Raw genomic sequence first — 21855 nt, 5'->3', positions numbered from 1 at the left:
AAAAAGAAGAACCATTCCCTAACAAGTGTTTCCACAGAAAACTTCCACGTTGCCAACAGCTATATTAAAAATGCTCCAAATTACTAATAATTATAAAAAAAAGCAAATGAACACAATTCTAAGGTTCTACTACACACCCATCAAATTGGCAAAGTAGAATTACAAAAAGCAAATGATGATTCCTGGATGTACTGCAGGCCTTAAAAAGGCATTGCTGAGGGAGCTGTGAATTGGTGGAATCATTCTAGAGAGCAATGTGAAATTATGCCTCCTAAGTCATTAACTTGGGCATACCCTTTGATGTACTGATAACACTATAGCTATCACATTTTTTGGCTAGAACACGAAGAGCTCAAAGAAAAAGAAAAAACCCATGTATACACTAATATTTATAAGTAGCTCTCTTTGATATAACAAAAAGCTGAAAGCTAAGGGAATGCCCAGCATCTGAAGAATGGCCAAATAAATTCTGATATAGAAATGTAATAAAATCTTTTTGTGCTGTAAAAAATTATATATTTAAAAAGAAAAGCAAGCTGTACATAATAGAAATTCACATTTTGTTTACAACCCTTTCTTTCTGTTCTGTTCTGTAGAAGTACTCATTTTATTTCATGTTTGTAAAGTTCAAAAAATTTTAAATGAAAAAACCCCCAAAGTAAACTATGTCTTTCTTGAATTTAAGCAAAAAAAAAATCATAATCTAATCTCTAGTAACATGCACCTTAGTTTACTTAGCCAGAGTAAAGGAAAGATCTGATAATAGGTTCTACACTCAAGGAATACCAATAAGCTGGTATTCATATGCTGGAACTGGGAGCTAATTTACCTATGTCTTCTATGAAACAAAATCTCCTTTGAAAGAAATAGGCCCCTGAACCACAGTCTGCAGGTTTTTGGAGGTTTCTTTTATCTTTGCTCCAATTTCTGTTATTAAAAATCTGGGGTTAGCTTTAAAATGTGAGCACTAACTATTACTGGATACAATTTGAGGAAAATCTTGGAGGAAATCTGTATCATTGTGAGGTTATGACTATAAATCTGTAACTGAGAATGAGACTTCTGGCCAAGCATTGGGCATTATTAGTTTGTTAGGGGGAGAACAAGAACAAGCCTCAGGATCACATCTTGTACATGTGAGCAGCAGCAGGAAAAAATGACTTTCCTTTCTTTCTTTTGTCCTTAAAGCCTTGGATTGAGGAAACCTCAGCCGCAAAAGAAGGGAGGGGCAGTGGAAGCGCAAAGGTGCCCAGTTGTTCCCGGGCTCAGTAGGTAATGGGCAGCTCTGCTGGTTATGTTCAATGGCACCACCTGGTGGTTACCACTGAGGATGGAAGTCAGAGGAAGGAGGAGAATAAATACAATAAGCCAAAATGATCCTGGGAAAATAGTTGTAAAAGAAGTTGACGAGGGACAACAAAAGAAACAGTTTGTTGTTGTTGTTTTTTCCTTTTTGGGAAGGAACATAAAGGATCAAAGAAAGGATAAAACTTCAGAGCATATGATGACAACAGACCAGAGAGAGAAGGCCGAAGGGTTCAATTTTTATTTTGCTTCTCTTAAATATCAGAATAAAAATAGCAAAGGAGGAAATTGATCCTCAGGAAGATAAAAAAAAATTAGTTTTTAAAAAGTTAATAAGAAAGTGTCTCATTGCCCTTGAAGAATTCAAGAAATACAGATCAGATGAGCCACATTTTGGAGGCACTCAAAAAACTTAAAGAAGAAACTGTTAAGCTGCTATCAGTCAGGGTGCATTGTGAATATACTGTTCAAGCCCCCAGCCCAGAACAGTTTTCTGGGGTCTCAGAGAAGCATAGCTTCCTTTTTGCTTGCTTTCCTAGTGCTATACAATGTCTTACAATAGTCAATGTTACACAGATCTTATACGGTCCCAAATGTACAGGTAAAATTACAATTGCCTATTGAGTTAGGCAGATTCAACAAACAAAAATCATTTTACCAAGTTTATCAAAGAATCCTGCTTAACAAGGGCCTGCCTTGACTCATGAAATAGTATTACCTAATCCAAAGGCAGTAAGGAAAAGACAAAGAAAATCAGAAGGAAACCTGGTCTGATTGAGCTTCCCAGAGTGTGTGAAGCTATTCCTACTAGGGGAGGGCCTTGGGTTCTGTGACTGATGAGAAGAATCCCCTCACCCTCAGGTAGAAAACCAGGATTCTCTCAGTGCACTGGGCCATCCAAATTGGGATTTGGACAAAATTTCTAATTTCTAAGTGACTCTTTCTATATAAACACAGTCTATCGGGGAGACAACATGCAAACAACTGTGTACAAACAAGATATGAATAGAATACACTGGAAATAATCTCAAAGGGAAGGTACTAAAATTTTGGAGGATGGAAGACAGCTATTGCACAGGTAGAAACATAATGGAGACTTGGAGGAAGCCAGGGAAGTTAGGGGGGCCTGATAAGGAGGGAAATGCTCCAGGAATGGAGAATAGGCCACTAAATATGCTCAATTGGGAGATGCAGTGTGCAAGGAATAGCAATGGAGCCAGCGCCACTTGATCACAAAGTGGACAGGAGAAGGGAGATTTGAGATAGGAAAGCCAAAAAATAGACTACTGCAATAGTCTAGGAGTGAGGTGAGGGCCTGTATTAGGTTCGTAGCAGTGTCAGAGGAGACAATAGGATGCAGATACAAGATGTTTTAAAAGTACAAAGAAAAGAATGGGATCCTACTGATGGGATGTGGAGAGGAGAGGGTAAAAGGCTGAGGAGTTGAGGATGACACTGACTTTGTGAGCCTGGGTGTTTGGGAAGATGGCAGCATCCCTGAGAATTACTGCAAAGTTAGGAAGAAAAGTGCATATGGTGGGGGGGAGGTAAGTTCAGTTTTGAACATGCTGGTTTTAAGATGTCTATAAAACATCCAGTTTGAGATGGCTAAAAAGTACTGGGCAATGTAAGCTTGGGAGTCGGAAGAGAGATTGGTGCTGGACAAAGAAATTTGAGAGTTACTTGCATAGAAAGGATCAGAAAAACCTCACCAAACGAAATCACATAGTAGCAGAAGAGGAAAGGGCTTGTGATAAAACCTTGAAGGATGTATGTCCCCACTAGGATGGGGCATGTCATGGATAAAAGTCCAGCAATGGAGAGAAGAAATGATCATATAGTGGAGAGAAAAGCCAGTAGAGAATAGTGTCACAAAAATCCAGAAAGAAGGCAATATCAATAACTGATCATCAGTAGCAAAAGTTGCAGAAATGTTAAGAGTGATAATTGAGAAAAGACCATTCGATTTGTCACTTAAGTGACCATTAGTAACTTTAGAAAGAGCAGTTTCAATCGAATGCTGAGATTGAAAGCCAGATTGCATGGAGTTAAGAAAAGAGTGAAAGTAAAGAGGCACTTAATTAGAAAACCTTTTGAGGAATTTAGCCAAAAGGAGAAGTGATATAGGATGATTACTAGCAGATATCAATGAGTCAAGTAAGGGTTTTTTGAGGATGGAGAAGACATGGGCATTTTGGTGTGCATTAGGGAAGCAACCAGTAGACAGAACATGATCAAAGACTGGTGAGAGAAGTAGCAGTGGGGGAGGGGGGCAGAATAGAGGGGGAAATCTGTCAGAGAAGAGAGGTATAGTCTCCCCTTACTATCTTGATGTTTCGGTGAACCAATTTAATGCTAAACTATTTTCTTTTCCCTTGCCCTAAATGGGGATAAGAAGGAATTGAGCATTTTTTCAGTGGTACATGGCACCTGAAAAAAACTGACCATATATTATAGTATTAAAAAACCCCTAATTAAATACAGAAAGGCAGAAATACCAAATGTATCCTTTTCAGATCATGATGCAATAAAAATTATGTGCAATAAAGGGTGATGGAAAAATAGACATAACTTGGAAAGCAAATAATCTAATCCTAAAAAATGGGTGGGTTAAGCCAGCAATAATTTCATCAAGATAATGACAATAATGAGACAACATATAAATGCTTACATATAAGTGCCCTAGTTAAGCAAGGGAACTATGCTTACCTTAATGTTCTCTTCCTGAAGTAAGTTGTTATGCTGCTTTAAATCAAAGCTTTTTGTCCGTTCAAACTGAAGTTCTCTTTCAGCTGAGCTACATAGAGTCTGGACTCTTTGCAAGTTCTGTTGAAGCTTCTGCATCTCTTCTCCTTGATGTTGGTATCTCAATTTTTTATCTATTGAACTCTGCACAAAGAAAGAAAAATGTTTTTAGAAGAAATAAGGAAAAAAAGTAAACAAGTGACCACAGGTTCCCAAACAAGTAGGCTGGCTTCCCATTTGATTGTTCACAATCATAGTCCAAATAATGATCTCTTGACTACCTATATCTGGATTATTTACATTTCAGCTTATTCATTTTTATTGTTATTCTTAAGGCTTTTTTGACTTCTTGACTTTCTGTGCCTGCAAAAAAAAAAAAAAAGCCTTTCTGAACTTGTCTTTCTAAGGAAAGGTAAGTCTTAGGGCCTTTTGAGAGGTGAGAAGAAATAGTCAAGCTTCAGAAGGGAAGAAAGGAGAAGGGGAGCAGGATGTAGAAAATACTCTTATTTTCAGTCGCTAATGAATCGTACCTGCAATGGGGATTCTTTTTTTTTTTAATGTAAAAATACACCTATATTTTAATGTAAACTCCAAACACATTTCAAAACAAAAGGTGAATGTGGGGGATTATCTACCATTTGAAATTAGCCATATTCCTCATCCCTTTTATTAGTTAAAAAAAAAGAAAGAAAAGGGATTAATAGAGACATTTGTTGTATTTATTATGCTCCTGATATTTTTATCCTAAAGTGGAAGAAATGGAGAAATTATAGGATTAGATAGACCCCTAATCCATTGCTATCTTTATCTTATTTTACTTCTAAAATTTCATTGGTGGAAGTACTCCCTCCATTGAATCAGATAGCAACTCTATTTAAGAAGATGATGTTTTGAAAGATTTCTATGGTCAAAAAAATCATCACTCTTTGGCCAACCTGGTAATGAAGCATCTTTGACTTTAGCCAGGCTGATGCTCACTAGGTCAATATTCACAGCCTTTCCAACTTAGCAGACTAAGCTAGAATTTCCGCTCCACTGGAAAATTTGAGAACCCAGGATCACATCCTTATCAGGGTGAGGTGCCAGAAAAAGACGTTAGTAGAGGCATCTTCATTTTAGAATGGGGGAAAATGCAAGTAGAGAATTAAAATACAGACTCTGTGTCTGTGTGCATGTGTGTCTCAGAAACAATGAACAAAGGTAAGAAAATGTAATGCTATGGGTCCATGTGACAAAATTGTAGATTCAAATTCCCTGTCACTTCCCTTTCTACCATCAAGGATGAGGAATTGGGAATGAAGACCTAATGTTATGACCAGTGCTTTTTTCTCTTTAGTAGTAAATCATTAACTGAATATGATATAATTAATAATAGATATGAGAATTTATAAGTGTACAGACCAATGCTTAGAAAGGTAAATATAATCATCTACAATAGACTGTCCAGCTTTATATGGTTTTGAGATAACATTTAGATATCCTTTGGCTCTCTCTTAATACTTTCCAAACCCACTTCCTTTTCTCTCTAGATCTCTAAAAAGTCTGCATTTGGGAAAGGGAAAGGGATAAGCATTTTTATAATACAACTATGTACCAGGCCCTATGCTAAATGCTTTACAAGTATCTCATCTGATCTTCTCAACAATCTTGTGAGGTAGGTGGTATTATTATCTGCATCTAACACTTGAGGAAACGGAGGTAAATAGAGATTATTTTTCTTGTCTAGATTCACAGTTAAAAAGTGTCTAAGGCCAGATTCAAACTCAAGTCTTCCTCAGTCGTACTTAGGATCTATGCACTACAATGCCACACAAAGTTGCCCCAAAATATTTTATTTCCTTTGCATCTTCTCTTGGTCAAAGACCTCTATTATAATTTATATTTTTGCTCAAATAGAATGTTACCTCAAACCAAGCTTTTATGAGGCACAGCAAACTAAACATCTCAGCTTTTCTTAATTTTTCATTTACTTAATTTTTCTCATTTTTGAGTTCTTCTCGGATCTGAGACCTAGTGTTTTCCTTAGCCAAAAACTCATCAAAACTTAATAATTCAATATTATTAGTACATACAGTCATTTAATCTATAAGTACAGATGCCAAAATGGCATCTGTGGACAGAATGATGGTACAGAAGATGTAGATGGGCAGAAAAAAAGCAAAGTTTTTTTTTTTTTTTTATACGAAGAGAATGAAAAGAAATTAAAAGGTAATAGTCACACTTTGGATTTCCTTTCTTTTTAAATTTTAGGTTTCAGACTTAAATACTTTTTGGTCCAAGGGAAGAATTACTATAATTTTAATTCTCCAATCTATTCTCTCACAAGTCTGTGGATCCCACATCAGGGGAGGAGTCTGGGTCCAGAAATAAAGAGAAAAGAGAAAATCGGCCAAGTAGGGATAAAGCAATGACTATTAACTTGCTGTTCCTTGCCCCTCAAACAAAAGCCAAGGAAGAAGGTATTGACTGAAATCTTTTATACTATTTGGGGAAGGCCAATAGGGAAAGCAAGGGGGGAAAGACTGAAATTTCATAGCTTGTAGGGATTTAGAGTTTTTGCTTATCTCAAGGCAAGAAGATATTCAGGAAATCACTGAATAATCCAAACTTCTGGAAAATATACAAATCTGGAGTGTAAAACATGAGGCAACAAATTTAGGATTAAAGACATTCCATAATAAAAATAACAATAAGCAGAATCACAGAATTTTGGAGTTGAAGTGGGTTTCAGCAATTAATAACTATAAAAATATTCACTATAATATATACAAAAAAGCAGTCATCAACTATTTGCTCAAAGACCTCCAATGAAGGAGAAGCCACTGCCTCCAGAGGCAGTTCATTCCATTTTTAGATAGCTCTATGTATGTCATTTTTTCCTAATATCAAATCCATAATTGCCCCTTGGCCACGTCAGTCTACTGTTCCTGGGTTCTACCTTCTAAAGACAAACAGAACAAGTCCCTCCTCCACAGGACAATCTTCAATTACCTAAATACAATTATTATGACCCCTCCTACTTCCCCCTCTTCCCTGGCCCAATCTTCTCTAGTCCAGGTCCTTGAACAGATCCTCAGTTGGCATGGACTCGAGGTTTTTCATCATATTGTTTGCCTCCTTTAGACATTCTCTAGCTTATCAATGTCCTTCTTAAACTGCAGCACTCAGAACTGAACACAATACTACAGATATGATCTGACTAGTGCAGAGCATAGATAATTATCCTCAAAGTTCTTTATGCAGAAAAAAGGTCATTCTCCTTAGCAGAGAAAAGAGAAGTTTAAGAAAAATGGAGCATATCTGTCTGATCTTTTTTTTCCTGTCAGATATCATTCCTTTCTTTGATCACAGAATGACAGCTCTAAAACTGGAAATTATATTGGAAGTTATATCAAACATCCACACCCAATATTTTACAGATGAAGGAAAAAATATGAGATATAGTGATGTTTAGTGTTATGTATCAGAAGTATGTCTCAGAGGTAATGATCTTCCTCTTTTCCTCAATAAATTTAAAAACTATATTTCCCCCCCTATCCTCAGTTTATGTAAAATTTTGGTATTTCTGAGATTTTCACAGGATTATTCCATATTTCTTATACTCTTGCTCTGCTACTTTGCCATTGTTTTCACTTTCTGCATATATTCTTTTAAAATCTAAGTTGGTTAGAGACTTTCCTATATCAGGCTCTTCAAACAACTTCTGTGTTCCACAATAGAACTGCTTCTCTCTTTTTGTCTTCACAATTTCATTCATGGGAGTTTTCTACCCACTCTTGTGATGATTTTTCTCCACAGAATTTTAATTCACCCGATCCTCCCTACATTTTTTCTGAAACTTTTGAAATATGCTTACCTATAGAGTTCCAGATTAAGTCCAAATTTCTTCTTATCAAAAATTACTGGATGGAATGATTACTTTCCCTCTAACAACTAATTTGCTCCTATTAATGAAAATTAGACACAGCACAGAATTAAAGTTTTGGCTAGTGTCAGAATTATTAGGAAAACCTATATATCATTCTGATAAAATAACTAAAAGAAAAAAATTTGCTAGGTTAAGCATAAATAACTTGTTTTAGGATGAAATTATCATTAAGGCAAATCAAGAAATTATCAGCTATCTGCAAATTTCTCTGATGAAGGCCTCATTTCTCAAATGTATGGGGATATAAAGTATGCATATACCTTGACCTAGTACTATCACTACTAGGCATGAATATCAAAAGAGATTTTTTAAAAAGGAAAAGAACCTATAAGCATAAAAATATTTATAGCAACTTTTTTTTCTCAAGAAAAATTGTTTTAGGATGAAATTATCATTAAGGCAAATCAAGAAATTATCAGCTATCTGCAAATTTCTCTGATGAAGGCCTCATTTCTCAAATGTATGGGGATATAAAGTATGCATATACCTTGACCTAGTACTATCACTACTAGGCATGAATATCAAAAGAGATTTTTTAAAAAGGAAAAGAACCTATAAGCATAAAAATATTTATAGCTACTTTTTTTTCTCAAGAAAAAGAATTGGAAATTAAGGGGATGCCCATCAATTGGGAAATGGCTGAATAAATTGCGGTATGAGATTATGATGGAATATTATTGGTTCTATGGGAAATGAGGAGCAAGATGTCCTCAGAAAAACCTGGAAAGTTCTCCATGAATTCAAACAAACTGAAATATTCTGTGTACAAAGTAATAGCAATGTTTTGGAATTATCAGCTATGAATGACTTTGCTATTCTCAGCCAAGCAATGACCTACGACTACTCCAAATGACTTAGGATGAAAAATATCTTCCATAGCTCTTTGGGCATAAAATGATTGTGTCTGAATGCAGATTGAAGTATGCTGGTTTTTTAACTTTATTTTTCTTACTTTCTTGGGGAGTGGGGAGAGATATTTTCTTTCACAACATAATTTTTAGGGAAAATGTATTGCATAACTTCATATGTGTTCTCTCAGTGGTGATGGGGTAGGGAGAAAGGGGGAGAATTTGGAACTCAAAAGTTTTAAAAACAAATGAAAAATCGTTTACATGTCACTGGGGAAAATAAAAATATTAAAACATAAAAAATAGTTTTGCCTTTGCCACTTACTAGCTGTATGACTTTGGGCAAGTCACTTCACCTCTCTCTGCTTCTGTTTTCTCATCTTCAAAATGGAGAGGCTACATGGGGGCAGGGTTCAGCAATCTCTAAGCTCCCTTCCAGATCTAAACCTATGACCCTATGAAAGATGGCAGAACTTTGGGAAGGCCAGAATAAAAGGGCATTCTTTGTTGTTAATTTAGTTAAGACTGCCCTTTGTTTGACTATTTTTGCTGGCAGTTATTTATGATAAAAACATGTTGGGCCCAGCCTACTGTCCATTTGTAGTGGTTGTCCAACATATGTGCCATGACAAAATAGCACTGTGAGCTATTCATAAAATGGAATATCAGAATACAGACAATAGGCCTTCTTTAACCACTTGGTTTTTCCTCTGAGGACTATTAGGTCAAATGCTTTTGAATGGCTATGGATTTCATTCTGAAGACTCTGCAATGTTCCAAGGCCTAGATGAAGTCGGCCCAATACTGTCTGTAAAGATTAATCTCCCCATTTAGACTGAAACCTTTTTGGGGGAGATAAGTTCTGACTCTGTAAAAAGTAATGTTTATAATGATGACCAAGTTAAATGATAAAAATTTCTGTTAAAAAATACAGGGAAGTGTGTGGTGTATTTCAGAAAGATGTTTATTCAATTAAGTTAATATAAAACAAGTCTCAGGGCTTGAAGTCTAAGCTCCCTTAGTTTACGGAAATGCAGTATGGGTCTATTCATAAGAGCAACAGACTTGATGTCAGAAGAATGCTGGAGTTCAGATCCCAGTTCTGAAAGCCACTAGTTAGATGATGCTGTCAAGTCCCTTCATCTCTCTGGGCCTCAGTTTCCTCATCTGCAAAATATGGATAATAACACATGCACTACCTATCTCCAAAATTTATCATTAGGAAAACATCTTATAAATCATAAAGTATTATATGAGCATGAGTTTGAATAACAAATCAATATTCCAGAATGACTTATTTCTCCAATGTTAGGAGTCAAGATTTTATTTTAACATCTTAAAATCCCTTTGATTTCACACAAAAATATGTTCTATAAATACAAAAAATTATTCAACCAATTATTCAATCCTGATGGTTACAGCAATTGAGCATATACTTTTTCCTCTGATGCTTTCTCATTAATAGTATCAGAACTTCTCTGCATAGTAGAGCACCCAGAAGCTTAACAACACTAGAGGATAAACAATGGTAGTGTTATAAGTATTTCTTTTAATTTCTCTTATACTTACAAATAATTTTACTACAACCCTAACAAACTAAAAAAAATTATTTGGAAAAACTTCATTATCATCCAGTGAACCCTCTCTTATAATAAAAAAAAAGCTATATAAAATGTAATGTAAGTGGAGTTTGCACTTTCTAATATGAATTAGATCTAACTTCCCTGATGGTGGTGGGGATGCTAGTTGGTCTAACCATCCTGGAAAACAATTTGGAATTACACAAGAAAAGTCACTAGATTGTTCAAACCCTTTTACCAGAGATACCCTTGGTGGATATATTACCCAAGATGATGAGAAGACAGAAATAAATATACATATCAAAATATTCACAATAAGGTTTTTTAGTGGTGGCAAAATAACAAAGCAAGAGCTCTTAAAACTAAATGATAGCTGAATAGTATAGATTGAATGCACTGGAATCTTGGTTCATTACAAGAAATGAAAAACAATGAATTCAGAGGAAAACAATAAAGTGTGAATGAACTGATGAATAGTAAAGAAAGAGGAATAAAAACAACATACCTAATTACTGCAATGATACAGATGAAATAAACACTAACATTTAACAAGACTGAGTACCCAGATCTCTACCTATTCTTTGATCTCTAGGTTTCATAACCCTCTTCTCTTATTCTTCCCCAACCTGCCTGATTGCTTCTTCTCAGTTTTCTTTGCTGGATCATCTACATCATGACTCCTAACACTAGGTAACTTGTTCAGTTGCATGCCATTTTCTCTCTTCTGTCTATACCTACGCAATTTGTGACTTCATCCACTCTTAATCCACAGAAAATTGATACTGAAGAAGATGCACAAACACAAGCTTTATTACAAAGCAAGAAAGCAAGAACTAAAGTAAAGACACACAATATGGCAACACATATAGACCAAGATCTTGCCACACAGGACCGCGGACCACTCACATTCCCATCACCAGTTATGGTGGGGAAATTTCATAGAATCGCCTATTGATACAAGAGTCAAGCAGAAGGGTTTTTAATTAGGACTAGAAATTGGGTTGGGATTGATAAGTGAGTACTCCAAGAGTAAGTATCAATGCACAACCATTATAGTTGGCCAGGAGTCTTGTCTAATCAGAAATTGAGGATATTTCTATGTTTGGCCCAGAATCAGAATGAGTCAGGGCAGCAGAATGGTACAGACTGTTATGTTTGTGGTCATAAAGACCACTTTGCCCAAGTGACTCCACATTGAAATCATATCCCTTATAACAACAATATCAACAATACATTCCATAATCTCAATCACACACTCATCCTACATGTCCAGTTAGTTGCCATATTTTTTCTAGTATCACAACATCACTTGCATATGTCCTTTTCTCTCAACCTCTTGCCCACACTATTGTGATAACCTCTCAATTGTTCTCCCAGACTTGTTTTTCCCCACTCCAATCCATCTTCTACCAGCTACTCAAATGACCTCCCTAAAGTACAGTTGTGATCATATAACTCCTCTACTTAATAAAGTTCTGTGGCTCAATCTGACCTCTAGGATCAAATGTAAACAACTCTGGTATTTAAAGGTCTTCATAATCTGCTCCCCTCCAGTCTTTCTTTTATCTCTGTATATCAGCCACGTTCATCTTCAGTTTGAGGATTAAACATATTGGAAAACTGGAAACACTGCACTGAAGGGGATACACAGAAGCTCAGAGCTGAAAGAGATGCAGCACAGAGTTGGAAGGAACCTCAGGAGCAGCTAATTCAACTTTTCCTTTTTACAGGGGAGCAAAGGAAAGCTCAGAGAAGGTCAGTGATGTTGCTAAGATAACACATGGAAGAGGAAGCAAAGCATGTTTTATATCAGAAGGATATACAACTCAGATGATTTCTCTGTTCATTTGTAGCTGTATAACAAACAGGACTGTGCTAACTGCCCAGTCCCATTCTACTTTCCAATAAATAAAATAGGTAGGAGGCATTTATACTGATAAAACACTATCTATAACTAACTATAACTAGTATATATATAACTAGTAGTTATTGCATTCCTCTCTTCCCAAGCAGCCACAGGGCAGGTTATTAGTTTTGTTGAATGTCAGCCCAGGGACAAGTCCACTCTACAGCGTTTAGCGACAGAGCCTCCATCTTCCCCTACCTGGGTTTCAATTTCCTCACCTATAAAATAAAATGATTTGGAATGGATAACTCCTGAGATTCTTTCTAGATCTAAAGCCTTGACTCTTGGAGATCAGCACAGTTCTAGTAGGGTCTGTTTCATTCTTTCTTCTTGTATCCCCACACACTTAGTGCTTAATACTTGACTGACTGATCTTATAAAAAGGATGCCCCATCATAGGCAAAGCTACCAGAACAGAGAAGCAATAGCAGCCAATGTTTGCAGTGCAGAAGTGTGAGAAGGGAAGTATAGAGGAAAACTGGTTCTTTCCCAGATAACTATGGACTGTAGCAACCAGCCCTTTTGGCATGTTTGGGGCAGTGGGCAAGGTTTTTAACAATTATTACAGAGCCTTTTAGTTAGTGATCATTTTTCCTAGTTAAGATAACAAGCAAGTAACTAATAGTAAATCAAGACACTACACCATAAGAGAAATGACTGGGGTCTCTGTGAGTACAGAGAACAAGAATAACAAAGATGTGATCCTCTCTAGTGATGAAGGGGGCCCACAAAGCATATTTAAAAGGGTCAATTCAGTTGGCACTTGTTTTAAATGGCTTTTATGTCTTTCTCAGGAGAAAGCTGTGGATATATTAAATGTGAATGAGCTATTAAAAGCAAGAGGTATATCCTTCTTCTCAGATCATCAGGACATGAGTGTTTACTAAAGGATGGAAGATATGTTCCCAAAATAAAAGACAGAAAGGAAAATATTACAAAAAAGAATAAGGAAATTTAAACCAGTGTCAAGATTGGAACAGAAAGAAAAGGAGTTATACTGGATCATTATTAAATGGAACTGAAAATCTTTGAGTGGTAGGAAATCTGTCCCTTCTGAGCCAGTCCAGATTCATTGGTGTGTGGTTCTTCTGACTCATACTTCCACCACCCTAATTCAGGTCCTCATTGCCTCTCACCTGGACTATGATAATAGCCTAATTGGTTTCTCTTTTCTCCAGTCTCTTCCCTCTCCAATCCTTCCTTCACGTAGTTGTCACAATAGTCTTCCTACCTTCAGTGGCTCACCATTGCCTAAAGGATAAAAAGCAAACTCCTTATTCTAGGATTCAAGACCCTCCACAAAGCTTCCTATCTGGTCTGATCTCTAGTTATACTCTTGCACACGCTCTGCACTGCTGGTCCATCTGGGCCCCAACTCTTTTTCACTTCACAGCCTCCTCTATTCCACATTTTCATTCATCAACCAGTTATTAAGAACTGATCTGGTGGAAAAACCCTGCTCTAAGCCTTAAAAGACATACAAACATCATGATGACATAGATTCTGCTCTCATGGAGCTTACAATCTAGAAGGAAGGATATAATACCCGCACTATAAATATTAAATAATATACAATAAAAACTTACCTAGTATTCAGCTTTCATTCTGAAACTTTTATTCTAGCTATTATGTAGCTAGACTAATATTATTAGTGCCAATGTATTTAATTAATAGCAACATAAAGCTTATAGAGTTTTCCAATTCAAACACCATTTATAAAAGGCCTACTACGCATAAGATTTCTGGAGTTTTCAGACTCTCAGACTCTGAGAATAACAAAATTCTTGCCCCCAGGAAGCTTACATTCTACTAGAGTAAAGATGGAGGACATATGTCAAACAAACACAGAACTACAGAATTTGAAAGACAGAAGGTATCTTGGCCAGTTAGCCTAAGTACATACCAAAGAATTCCTCACTAAAGCATTGTGGATAAGTAGTCATAAACTTCTGCTTGAAGACCTCCAAGGAAAGGGAACCCACACTTCTCAAGACAATCTATTCCATTTTGGGACAGCTCTTATTCTTAGGAAATTTCTCCTGGAACAATCCTAAATATGCAGCTTTGCAATTTCCTCCCATTGCCCCTGGTTGTGGAGGCACTTAGTACAATTTAATCCTTTCAAATATTTTAAAATAGCTATTGTGTCCTCCCAATTCCTTCAACCAGTCCTTGTCTGCCATGAATTCCAAGTCCCTTATCATCCTGAAGACTCTCTTCTGAAAACTTTCCAATTTATCAAAATTCTGGAAGTTATTTATGTCTTTCTTAGAGCTTAAGATTTGCCTTAGCTTCTTTGGCTCTCACATCACACTGCTGTCACACACTGACTGAGCTTGCAGGAAGATTTTTTTCTCATAATAACTGCTATTTATCCAGACCTCAGCCTGTGAAGTTGATTATTTGTAACCAAATATATGACTTTACATTTATCTCTATTGAATTTTTTTTTTTTAATATTCAGTCCAATCCAGTCATCATCCACTGGGGTAGCTGGCTATTCCTCTTAGCTTTAGATCATCTGTAAATTTAATAAAAATATTATTTATATACTTATCTAACTTATTGGTAAAAATTTGAAAAAAAACGTTAACCAAGGGTTCAACATGCTGGGTGAATAACTCCCCCCTGCTGTACTGACCCAAAACCACTAATAACTAACTCTCTTTGAACCTGACTTCCTGTACAATCTGAATCCATTTGTTCATAGTATTAATACTTATGGCTAATCTTTTCATCTTCCCCAAGAACAGTATAAGATATCTTATCATAAAATACCTTCTCATAAAATCAATGTAAAGTTTATGTCCAGTATTTCCCCTTGTCTGTAAAATATGAGAGAGGGGGCGACAAACGAAGGATTCAGATGAAGTACTCTAGGAATATTAGAGGAGCTAAAGAACATTTTGAACTGAGGAAATCTTTCAGATCTTTATTTGTAAGGATAAAAGGGAAAGGTGAGGAAGGTAGATATTTTAGGCAACAGATACCATCTGCAGGAATGTGGAGAGGTAAGAAGTGGCATGCTGAGTTCTAGGCTAGTTGGAATGTAGATTGAATGAAGAGGAGTGATAAGAAAAATAAGGTTGGAAAAGATAGGTTAGAGCTGGACCATGAAGGAATTTAAATGTCAGGCTAAAGAATTTGTATTTCATCAAATAGTAGGAAGTTGCTAAACTGAAGAGTATTGTTGTCTGATCTAGGCCTTAGGAAGATAATTTGGCAGTTGTGTAAAATACAGATTAAAAAGGGGAGGTGCTTCAAGGCAGGGAGACCAATTAGAAGGCTATCACTGTTGTCTACAGGAAATAATGAAGTAGAAATAGGGTGTTAGCAATATGAGTGAAGAGAAAGGAAAAGATCCAAAGGATGGAAACAATTAGAAAAGGTAATAAATTTGGAAAAATTAAATAGATTTTACTGAATAACCAAATCAAGGTAAGCTTTAGTTAAAGCGAACAATGAACCCCCTCCCCATAACTGAGAATAAACATAAATGCACAACCTAAAAAAAAATCAAGAATTAATCAACAAAAGAAGTAGTTTCAGTTACAAAATGTACTAGAAAGATTTTGAATGCAATCTGAACATCTTAAATAAAAGATACTCTAATGAAAATGGGCTCTAATACTTAAGGGATCTGTCATTTTGCTGACACGAATGTTTGCTTCACCAAAGTAGAACTCCATTCGTCTGCACCTCAGGAGAGTCTTCAAGGCACTGCTTGACCTGAAAAACTTATCCCTGTGGCTAAATGACTCACATATGTATCAGGGGTGAACATTTTACAAAATGCTTTTCTTACTATAAACCTATGATAGAGGTCACACAGGTACTATTAGCCCCCTTTTAATGACAAGGAAACATTATCTGTGTAAGTCATACCTCCATTCCTGCCACAATTCCCTTCTAAACTCTGCCTATTGCTATCATTCTCTAAGATATGGCATCTCTTCCATGAAAGTTTTCTTGATCCAGCCAGCCAGTGATTTCAATAAAACTTAAACTTCCAACATTTTAACCCTCTCTGATTTATGCTAAGTAGTCTTCACATTCTAACTTCTATCATAGTTATTTGTGTATGTCTTATATCCCTCCTGTAATGTAAGGTCTTCAAGGATAGGGACTATGCCTTTTTTCATCTATGTGTTTTCAATATCTAGGACATTAATAATATACATTAATAAATATTTGTTGTATTCATTACTGGATTGAATTAAAGAGCTCTTCATGCTCCATGAAATGATACAGATTTGTGGATGTCATTATAATTAAGGACATCTGTTATTGGCCCTGGGAAGAAGAGACACATATGGATGGTAGGTGACTCTGCTGAGAGGCATGAATGCATGCGTAGATCAATGTGACATAACCAGTCAGGAAATGAGCTATCCTCATGGAGTGAGACATGGGGTGAGGATGTGACAGTGACCCTTCAAAGATTTGTCAGACAGAATGTCCATCACCTACTTATGACAACATATATGGGAAAAATGATCATCAGAAGAAATATAAAAATAATTTCTAAGTATTTGATGTTCTTCTCATTAAAGTGAAGTTCTAGGGGGCACAGAGATCATTCTTGTCATTTCTTCTAGTTAGCAAGGTAGGGACTTCAGAAGGTGAGGCAAGAACAGCAGGTTCTCTCAGAGAGAATTAATTTCTGAATCAAATCTTTGACTATGAACAAAATATATTTAATGAGGATGCTTCCCACCTTTTAGCAGAGGGGTGATGGACTAGACGTTAGAATGAAACATACATTTATAGACACAGACACTGTGAATTTGTTTTATTTGACTAATATCTTACAAGAGAGTACCTATTTATTTATTTATAGGGATGCGTTATGGTTGGATATATCCCCAAAAGGAGCATAGAGTGCTAATGACGCATTTTAAAAAAATATAAAAGAGAGCAGAAGAGCAAGCCCTGGACCTGCTGTTGGAATATATCTGGATATAAATCCTATCACAATTTAATTCAACAAATATTTATTGAGTATATAGTCTGTGCCAATCATCGTGTAAGATGCTAGAGATACAAAGTTTCAGACTCTATCTACCTTTGTAACCAAGGGGAAGTCACTTACCTAATGAAATAATATATGTAAAGTGTTTGACTTTTACCTCTATATTATATTTATATATGTATACACATATGCATTCATACATATGTGTATGTATTCGTCTACCTCACAGTGCCTGACACATTGTAGGGCTTAGTTTGCTTTCCTTAATCTCTCAGAGCCTCAATTTATTCATAGGGAGATAATACCACTCACTTCATATAGTTGTTGTGAGACTCAACTGAGACAGTGTGCATAAAATACATTGCAAATTGTAAAGCTCTATATAATGTCCACCATTGTTAATGGTTATCATCATTGGTAATTATACTTTCTGTTATTTTTTCCCCATTAAATATTTGGTGTCTTTCTCTTTTTCAGACACACTGGAAACAATCCCTTGATGTTTTGGAAAAACATCTCCTCCACTTGTGAATTTTCTTTTTATGAGAGTCCCTCTCTGGTCCCGTTCTTCTTCCCATCTCCAACTTCTCTAAAACATTTTTGCTCCCCCATGCTGCTGATTAGGCACTGAAGTGCTGGAAACAAATGTGGTGGTTCTTCTGTCACCAATTATTAAACTAATTTATCTTAGAAGTTCTCTTCCATTTTTTGTCAGTTTGTTGGCCTCCTCCCAATTTCATCTATAAGTGCTTTGGGGATGATATGGCTTAGTTAGGGTCTCATGTCGAGCTTTCTGCAGACATTTTACTCAATTTTCTGCTTGACAGAAGGAAACATTTGCTAATGATGAGAGCTCTCAGGGCAAATCACAAATGGAAAGGACTGTGTTTGGAAGGTAATATTGATGATAACTGACATTCACATAAACAATGAAGATTTTACAAAATATTTTCCTCGTAACAACCAGGCATTATCAGCATTTTACAGATGAGAATAGAGGGAGAAAGTAACATATCTAAAAGATAATACAGTTTATATCAGATCCAGGCTTTAAACCCAGGTCTTTTGTTTCTGCATCCAGTGCTCTTTTCAAATACACTAGAATAATAAGTTTCCTGGTTATTGGAAATCTTCAAATAAAACTGTCAGATGACCACTGGCCAGAGAAGTTATAGGCAAGAGTCATGCTTCTATCAGGAATTAAGATTAGATAGATAAACCGTGAGGAGCCTTCCTTCTAAGATTCTATTGCTCTCTAAAGAAAACATTCTGAGTCGATTTGCTACCTACAATCCTCAGGTCTTTAGAGGATTTAGAGGATTTAAATTCATAGAAATATATTCCAATATTATCATCCTCAACAAATATTTATTGAGTATTAAGCTTGTGCAAAACATTGAATTAAATGGAAGAGATACAAAGAGGCATAAGACATGGGGCTGGACTTCAAAGAGCTCTCTTACAACCCAGTTTGGGAGACAGGATATCATCACAAAAATGCAAATAAATAAATGAAATCAGAGGAAATGCTATATAAATTATGGAAACGATATATTGGTAAGATGAAATTAAGATGCCCAGAAAGTTTCATAGCAGTTTTTCTGTAACTGATCATTCTTTCTTATCCCTTCTCATTGTCACTCCACGTCTTGACTCATGCCACATACATAGCTATTACTCAATAAATATTTGGTGGCAGTGATGATGTCAAAATAACTTATTATCCATAGCTGATTATAGGAAAGTGAGTAGTGACATTTATTTACAGTTATGTTCTTCTCACTAGTGGTGCAACATACCTGTTTGCTACTGTCATCTGAACTATCTCCAGAACTGGGAGAATGGAGAAAGTGTTTACTCAGCTGGTTCAACTCTTCTCTAAGCTTTTCCTCCTCAGACTTGCTATTAAATTGCTGCCTCTCAGCATTTACTTCTTGTTCCTGTTGAGGATGTTCTTCCCTTTCCATCTCTTTTGGATAAGTGTCCCCCTTCATTGGTTCCTTTAGCATGTCCATCTGTCTGCTACTTTCTGCTAATTCAGGACTTGATGCAAATGTAACAAAAACCATTCAAAATATTCATTATTATAGCAGAGGATAAAGAAAAAAATAAAGGTTGGGAGCAAGATTTACTAACTATATGTATTAACAAAGCAGATACCCTTTTCAATGCCAACTATGTAAAGGGCAGCAGTACATTGTAGAAAATAATAGAGTCCTTCTGCCCCCTCTAAGGTTTTCAGTTCCAACAAGATTTATGTTTTAGGTAACCAGAGAATGCCATTTTTGAGGGCATATAAATTCATTTGAAAAATCAATTGTTTAAAAAGTTAAATTCAGCAAAAAAAATTATTTTGGATTATGTGACACTAAGTAATCCATCTGGCTACATTTTTCACTTTTTAAGCTGACATTCTGAGCATATACTAATAGAATTATGAGTCATCCAGAGAAAAATGACCAAAGGGGGCTTTTAGAGACTGAAATCATCCTTCCTTCTTCACCCTATTTACGACATAACCAAGAATATCTAGGGAATAGGACCATTGCAGCTATGTACAGAGCTGCTTCATTTCCATGAAGAGAAATTTAGTGTTTTCCTCAAAGAATTAACTCATGGGACCTTTATTCCCAACATCATAAGAAGAATATTCATTATATATAGAACTGTGATGTGGTGTTATAAATACACTGGATTCTAGTCCTTTAGAAAGTTCATAATCTAAGCAATGTGAATATGCATGTAAAACATGCCTATACATGATCATAAAAGGATTTATATACTGGTCAAAGGGATGAAGAGTTACAGACAATATATCACTTTGATTAAAATGAAGGATATTAACGATAGTTCTTAGTCTTTACCAGGCAAAGGAAGAGGAAATACATTTTCTTTGAAATATTTTATGAAAAAATATTTTCTTATTTCTGACCTCTCCTAGCACTTCATACATGTCATATTCTGATTACATCTTATTTTTCACTAAAGCTATTACATAGCAATTATATAATATTCCATTCTGTATATATGTAATAACTCCCATTAGCCTGGACTGGAAACCCACCAAGTACAGGAAGTATGAATTATCTTTCTATCTCTTAGTACTTGCTTGCTTATACAAAATAATTTCCCATTAATTACTTTTAGAAACTTTTTATGTTCTCTAAGAGGCTATGAGGTAAAGGTTGATGTGGACACATGAAACTCTTTTATTTATGGCTTGATGGACAAAAAGACATGAAGTAACACAGATGTTTGGGGATAGATATCCCTGAGATAAGTGGATAGTGTAGAATGAAGTATGAGAGGAAATGGAGATAATAAGGTTGTTTAAGGTCCATTGGTTCTAAAGTACAAGGCAAACTTTATAAGGCTACCTAAGTAGATACAACTTGTACATACCCACAAGGGGAAATATACTCCATAGGCTGATACATGTGTTCTTCCAAATACATATTTACATAAAATATTGTGAGAATTATAAATATTGGTAGCCTCCATGTGAAGACAGTTGTAACAATGATTAGTGAAGTCTCTATTCACTTTGTAATTCTCTCCTCTGTCCAAATCCTCATCAACTCTTCACCCCCTCAAAATTTTATTCCAGTGTGGGACATATTAAGTCCTTTAAGAATAGAAAATATGAGCTACTCATATTTTGAGTTTATCTATTTAAAAAGGAAAAGAAGCTACTTTAACCAAATTGTAGATCAAGTGCTGAGAAAAGTATCTTTGAAATCACAAATCAGTGGATCCTCTTAAATGAAGAATTGCTACAGAGCAATTACATTTTCTTCCATGACACAATGACAGTAGGTCTTTCCTCAGAACTATAAAGGAAGGAAGGAAAAAGGGAATTCTATTTTCATTTTCATCCTACTGATTACTTCTCAACAAATAAAAATGATGTTTTAAAAACCATATATTTAGTTGGGACCCAGAGACATGTTTACTGTATCATATTCAGTGGGTGTCTATTAATGTCACAGCATCAACTTGTGGAAGTATAAGAATGAGGTTCCCCAGGAACGTCATGGTGTAGATACCATTTGATAATTTCTAAAGTGATATGGACAAGAGAACTGAACTGAATTTATGTTAAATCTGCAGATGACAGTAAATTTAGTTTGCAATAGAGGGATTTAAGCCAAAATATTGATAGAAAAATGATCCATAAAATATAATAAAATAAAATAAAATTCAATTGTAATAAATGGAAATTTTTATACTTAGTAAAATTACTGACCCAGCAACAAAATTTCCACTTATAGCCTTTGTTTTAAGCTATAAGATTAATCTAACATAGGAAATATGTGATTAAGACAAGATCCATAGTTCCAAAGATCAGCATCAAGTCATTCTTGCAGCTTGCTGTAACAATCTTATATTCTAAATTCTAATAATCAGGCTCTTGTTTTATTCCTTGTAATCAATGCATAAAATTATATATCAAATACAACAAACTATATTTCTATACTATTCTCTCATATCCAAATCCCTTTCTTAGTTTTGTGTTATTTGGGATTGCAGTCCAGCTTTATTCACCTAAAGTCCTACCTCCAAAGTTCAAT

The 21855-nt window shown here is 35.6% G+C and overlaps 1 protein-coding gene across 7 annotated transcripts in view; it reads right to left on the bottom strand.

Moving 5' to 3' along the window:
- The window catches only part of CCDC30 (coiled-coil domain containing 30), a 134794-nt gene that overhangs the window by 49093 nt on the left and 63846 nt on the right, over positions 1 to 21855 (bottom strand). For 4 of the 7 annotated variants that reach the window (XM_074305469.1, XM_074305472.1, XM_074305473.1 and 1 more), the window contains 2 exons: positions 19084 to 19327; positions 4015 to 4194 (listed from right to left, as the gene is read on the bottom strand). In XM_074305469.1, the coding sequence (XP_074161570.1) occupies positions 4015 to 4194; positions 19084 to 19327 (424 nt within the window). The remainder of the gene's footprint in view (positions 1 to 4014; positions 4195 to 19083; positions 19328 to 21855) is intronic. The other 3 variants (XM_074305474.1, XM_074305475.1, XM_074305476.1) reach the window with 1 other exon arrangement.

The sequence above is a fragment of the Sminthopsis crassicaudata genome, chromosome 3 (genome assembly GCF_048593235.1).
Source record: "Sminthopsis crassicaudata isolate SCR6 chromosome 3, ASM4859323v1, whole genome shotgun sequence".
Lineage (NCBI taxonomy): Eukaryota > Metazoa > Chordata > Mammalia > Dasyuromorphia > Dasyuridae > Sminthopsis > Sminthopsis crassicaudata.
Note: the sequence above shows the minus strand (reverse complement) of the source record. Positions and strands in the feature narration are given on the sequence as shown.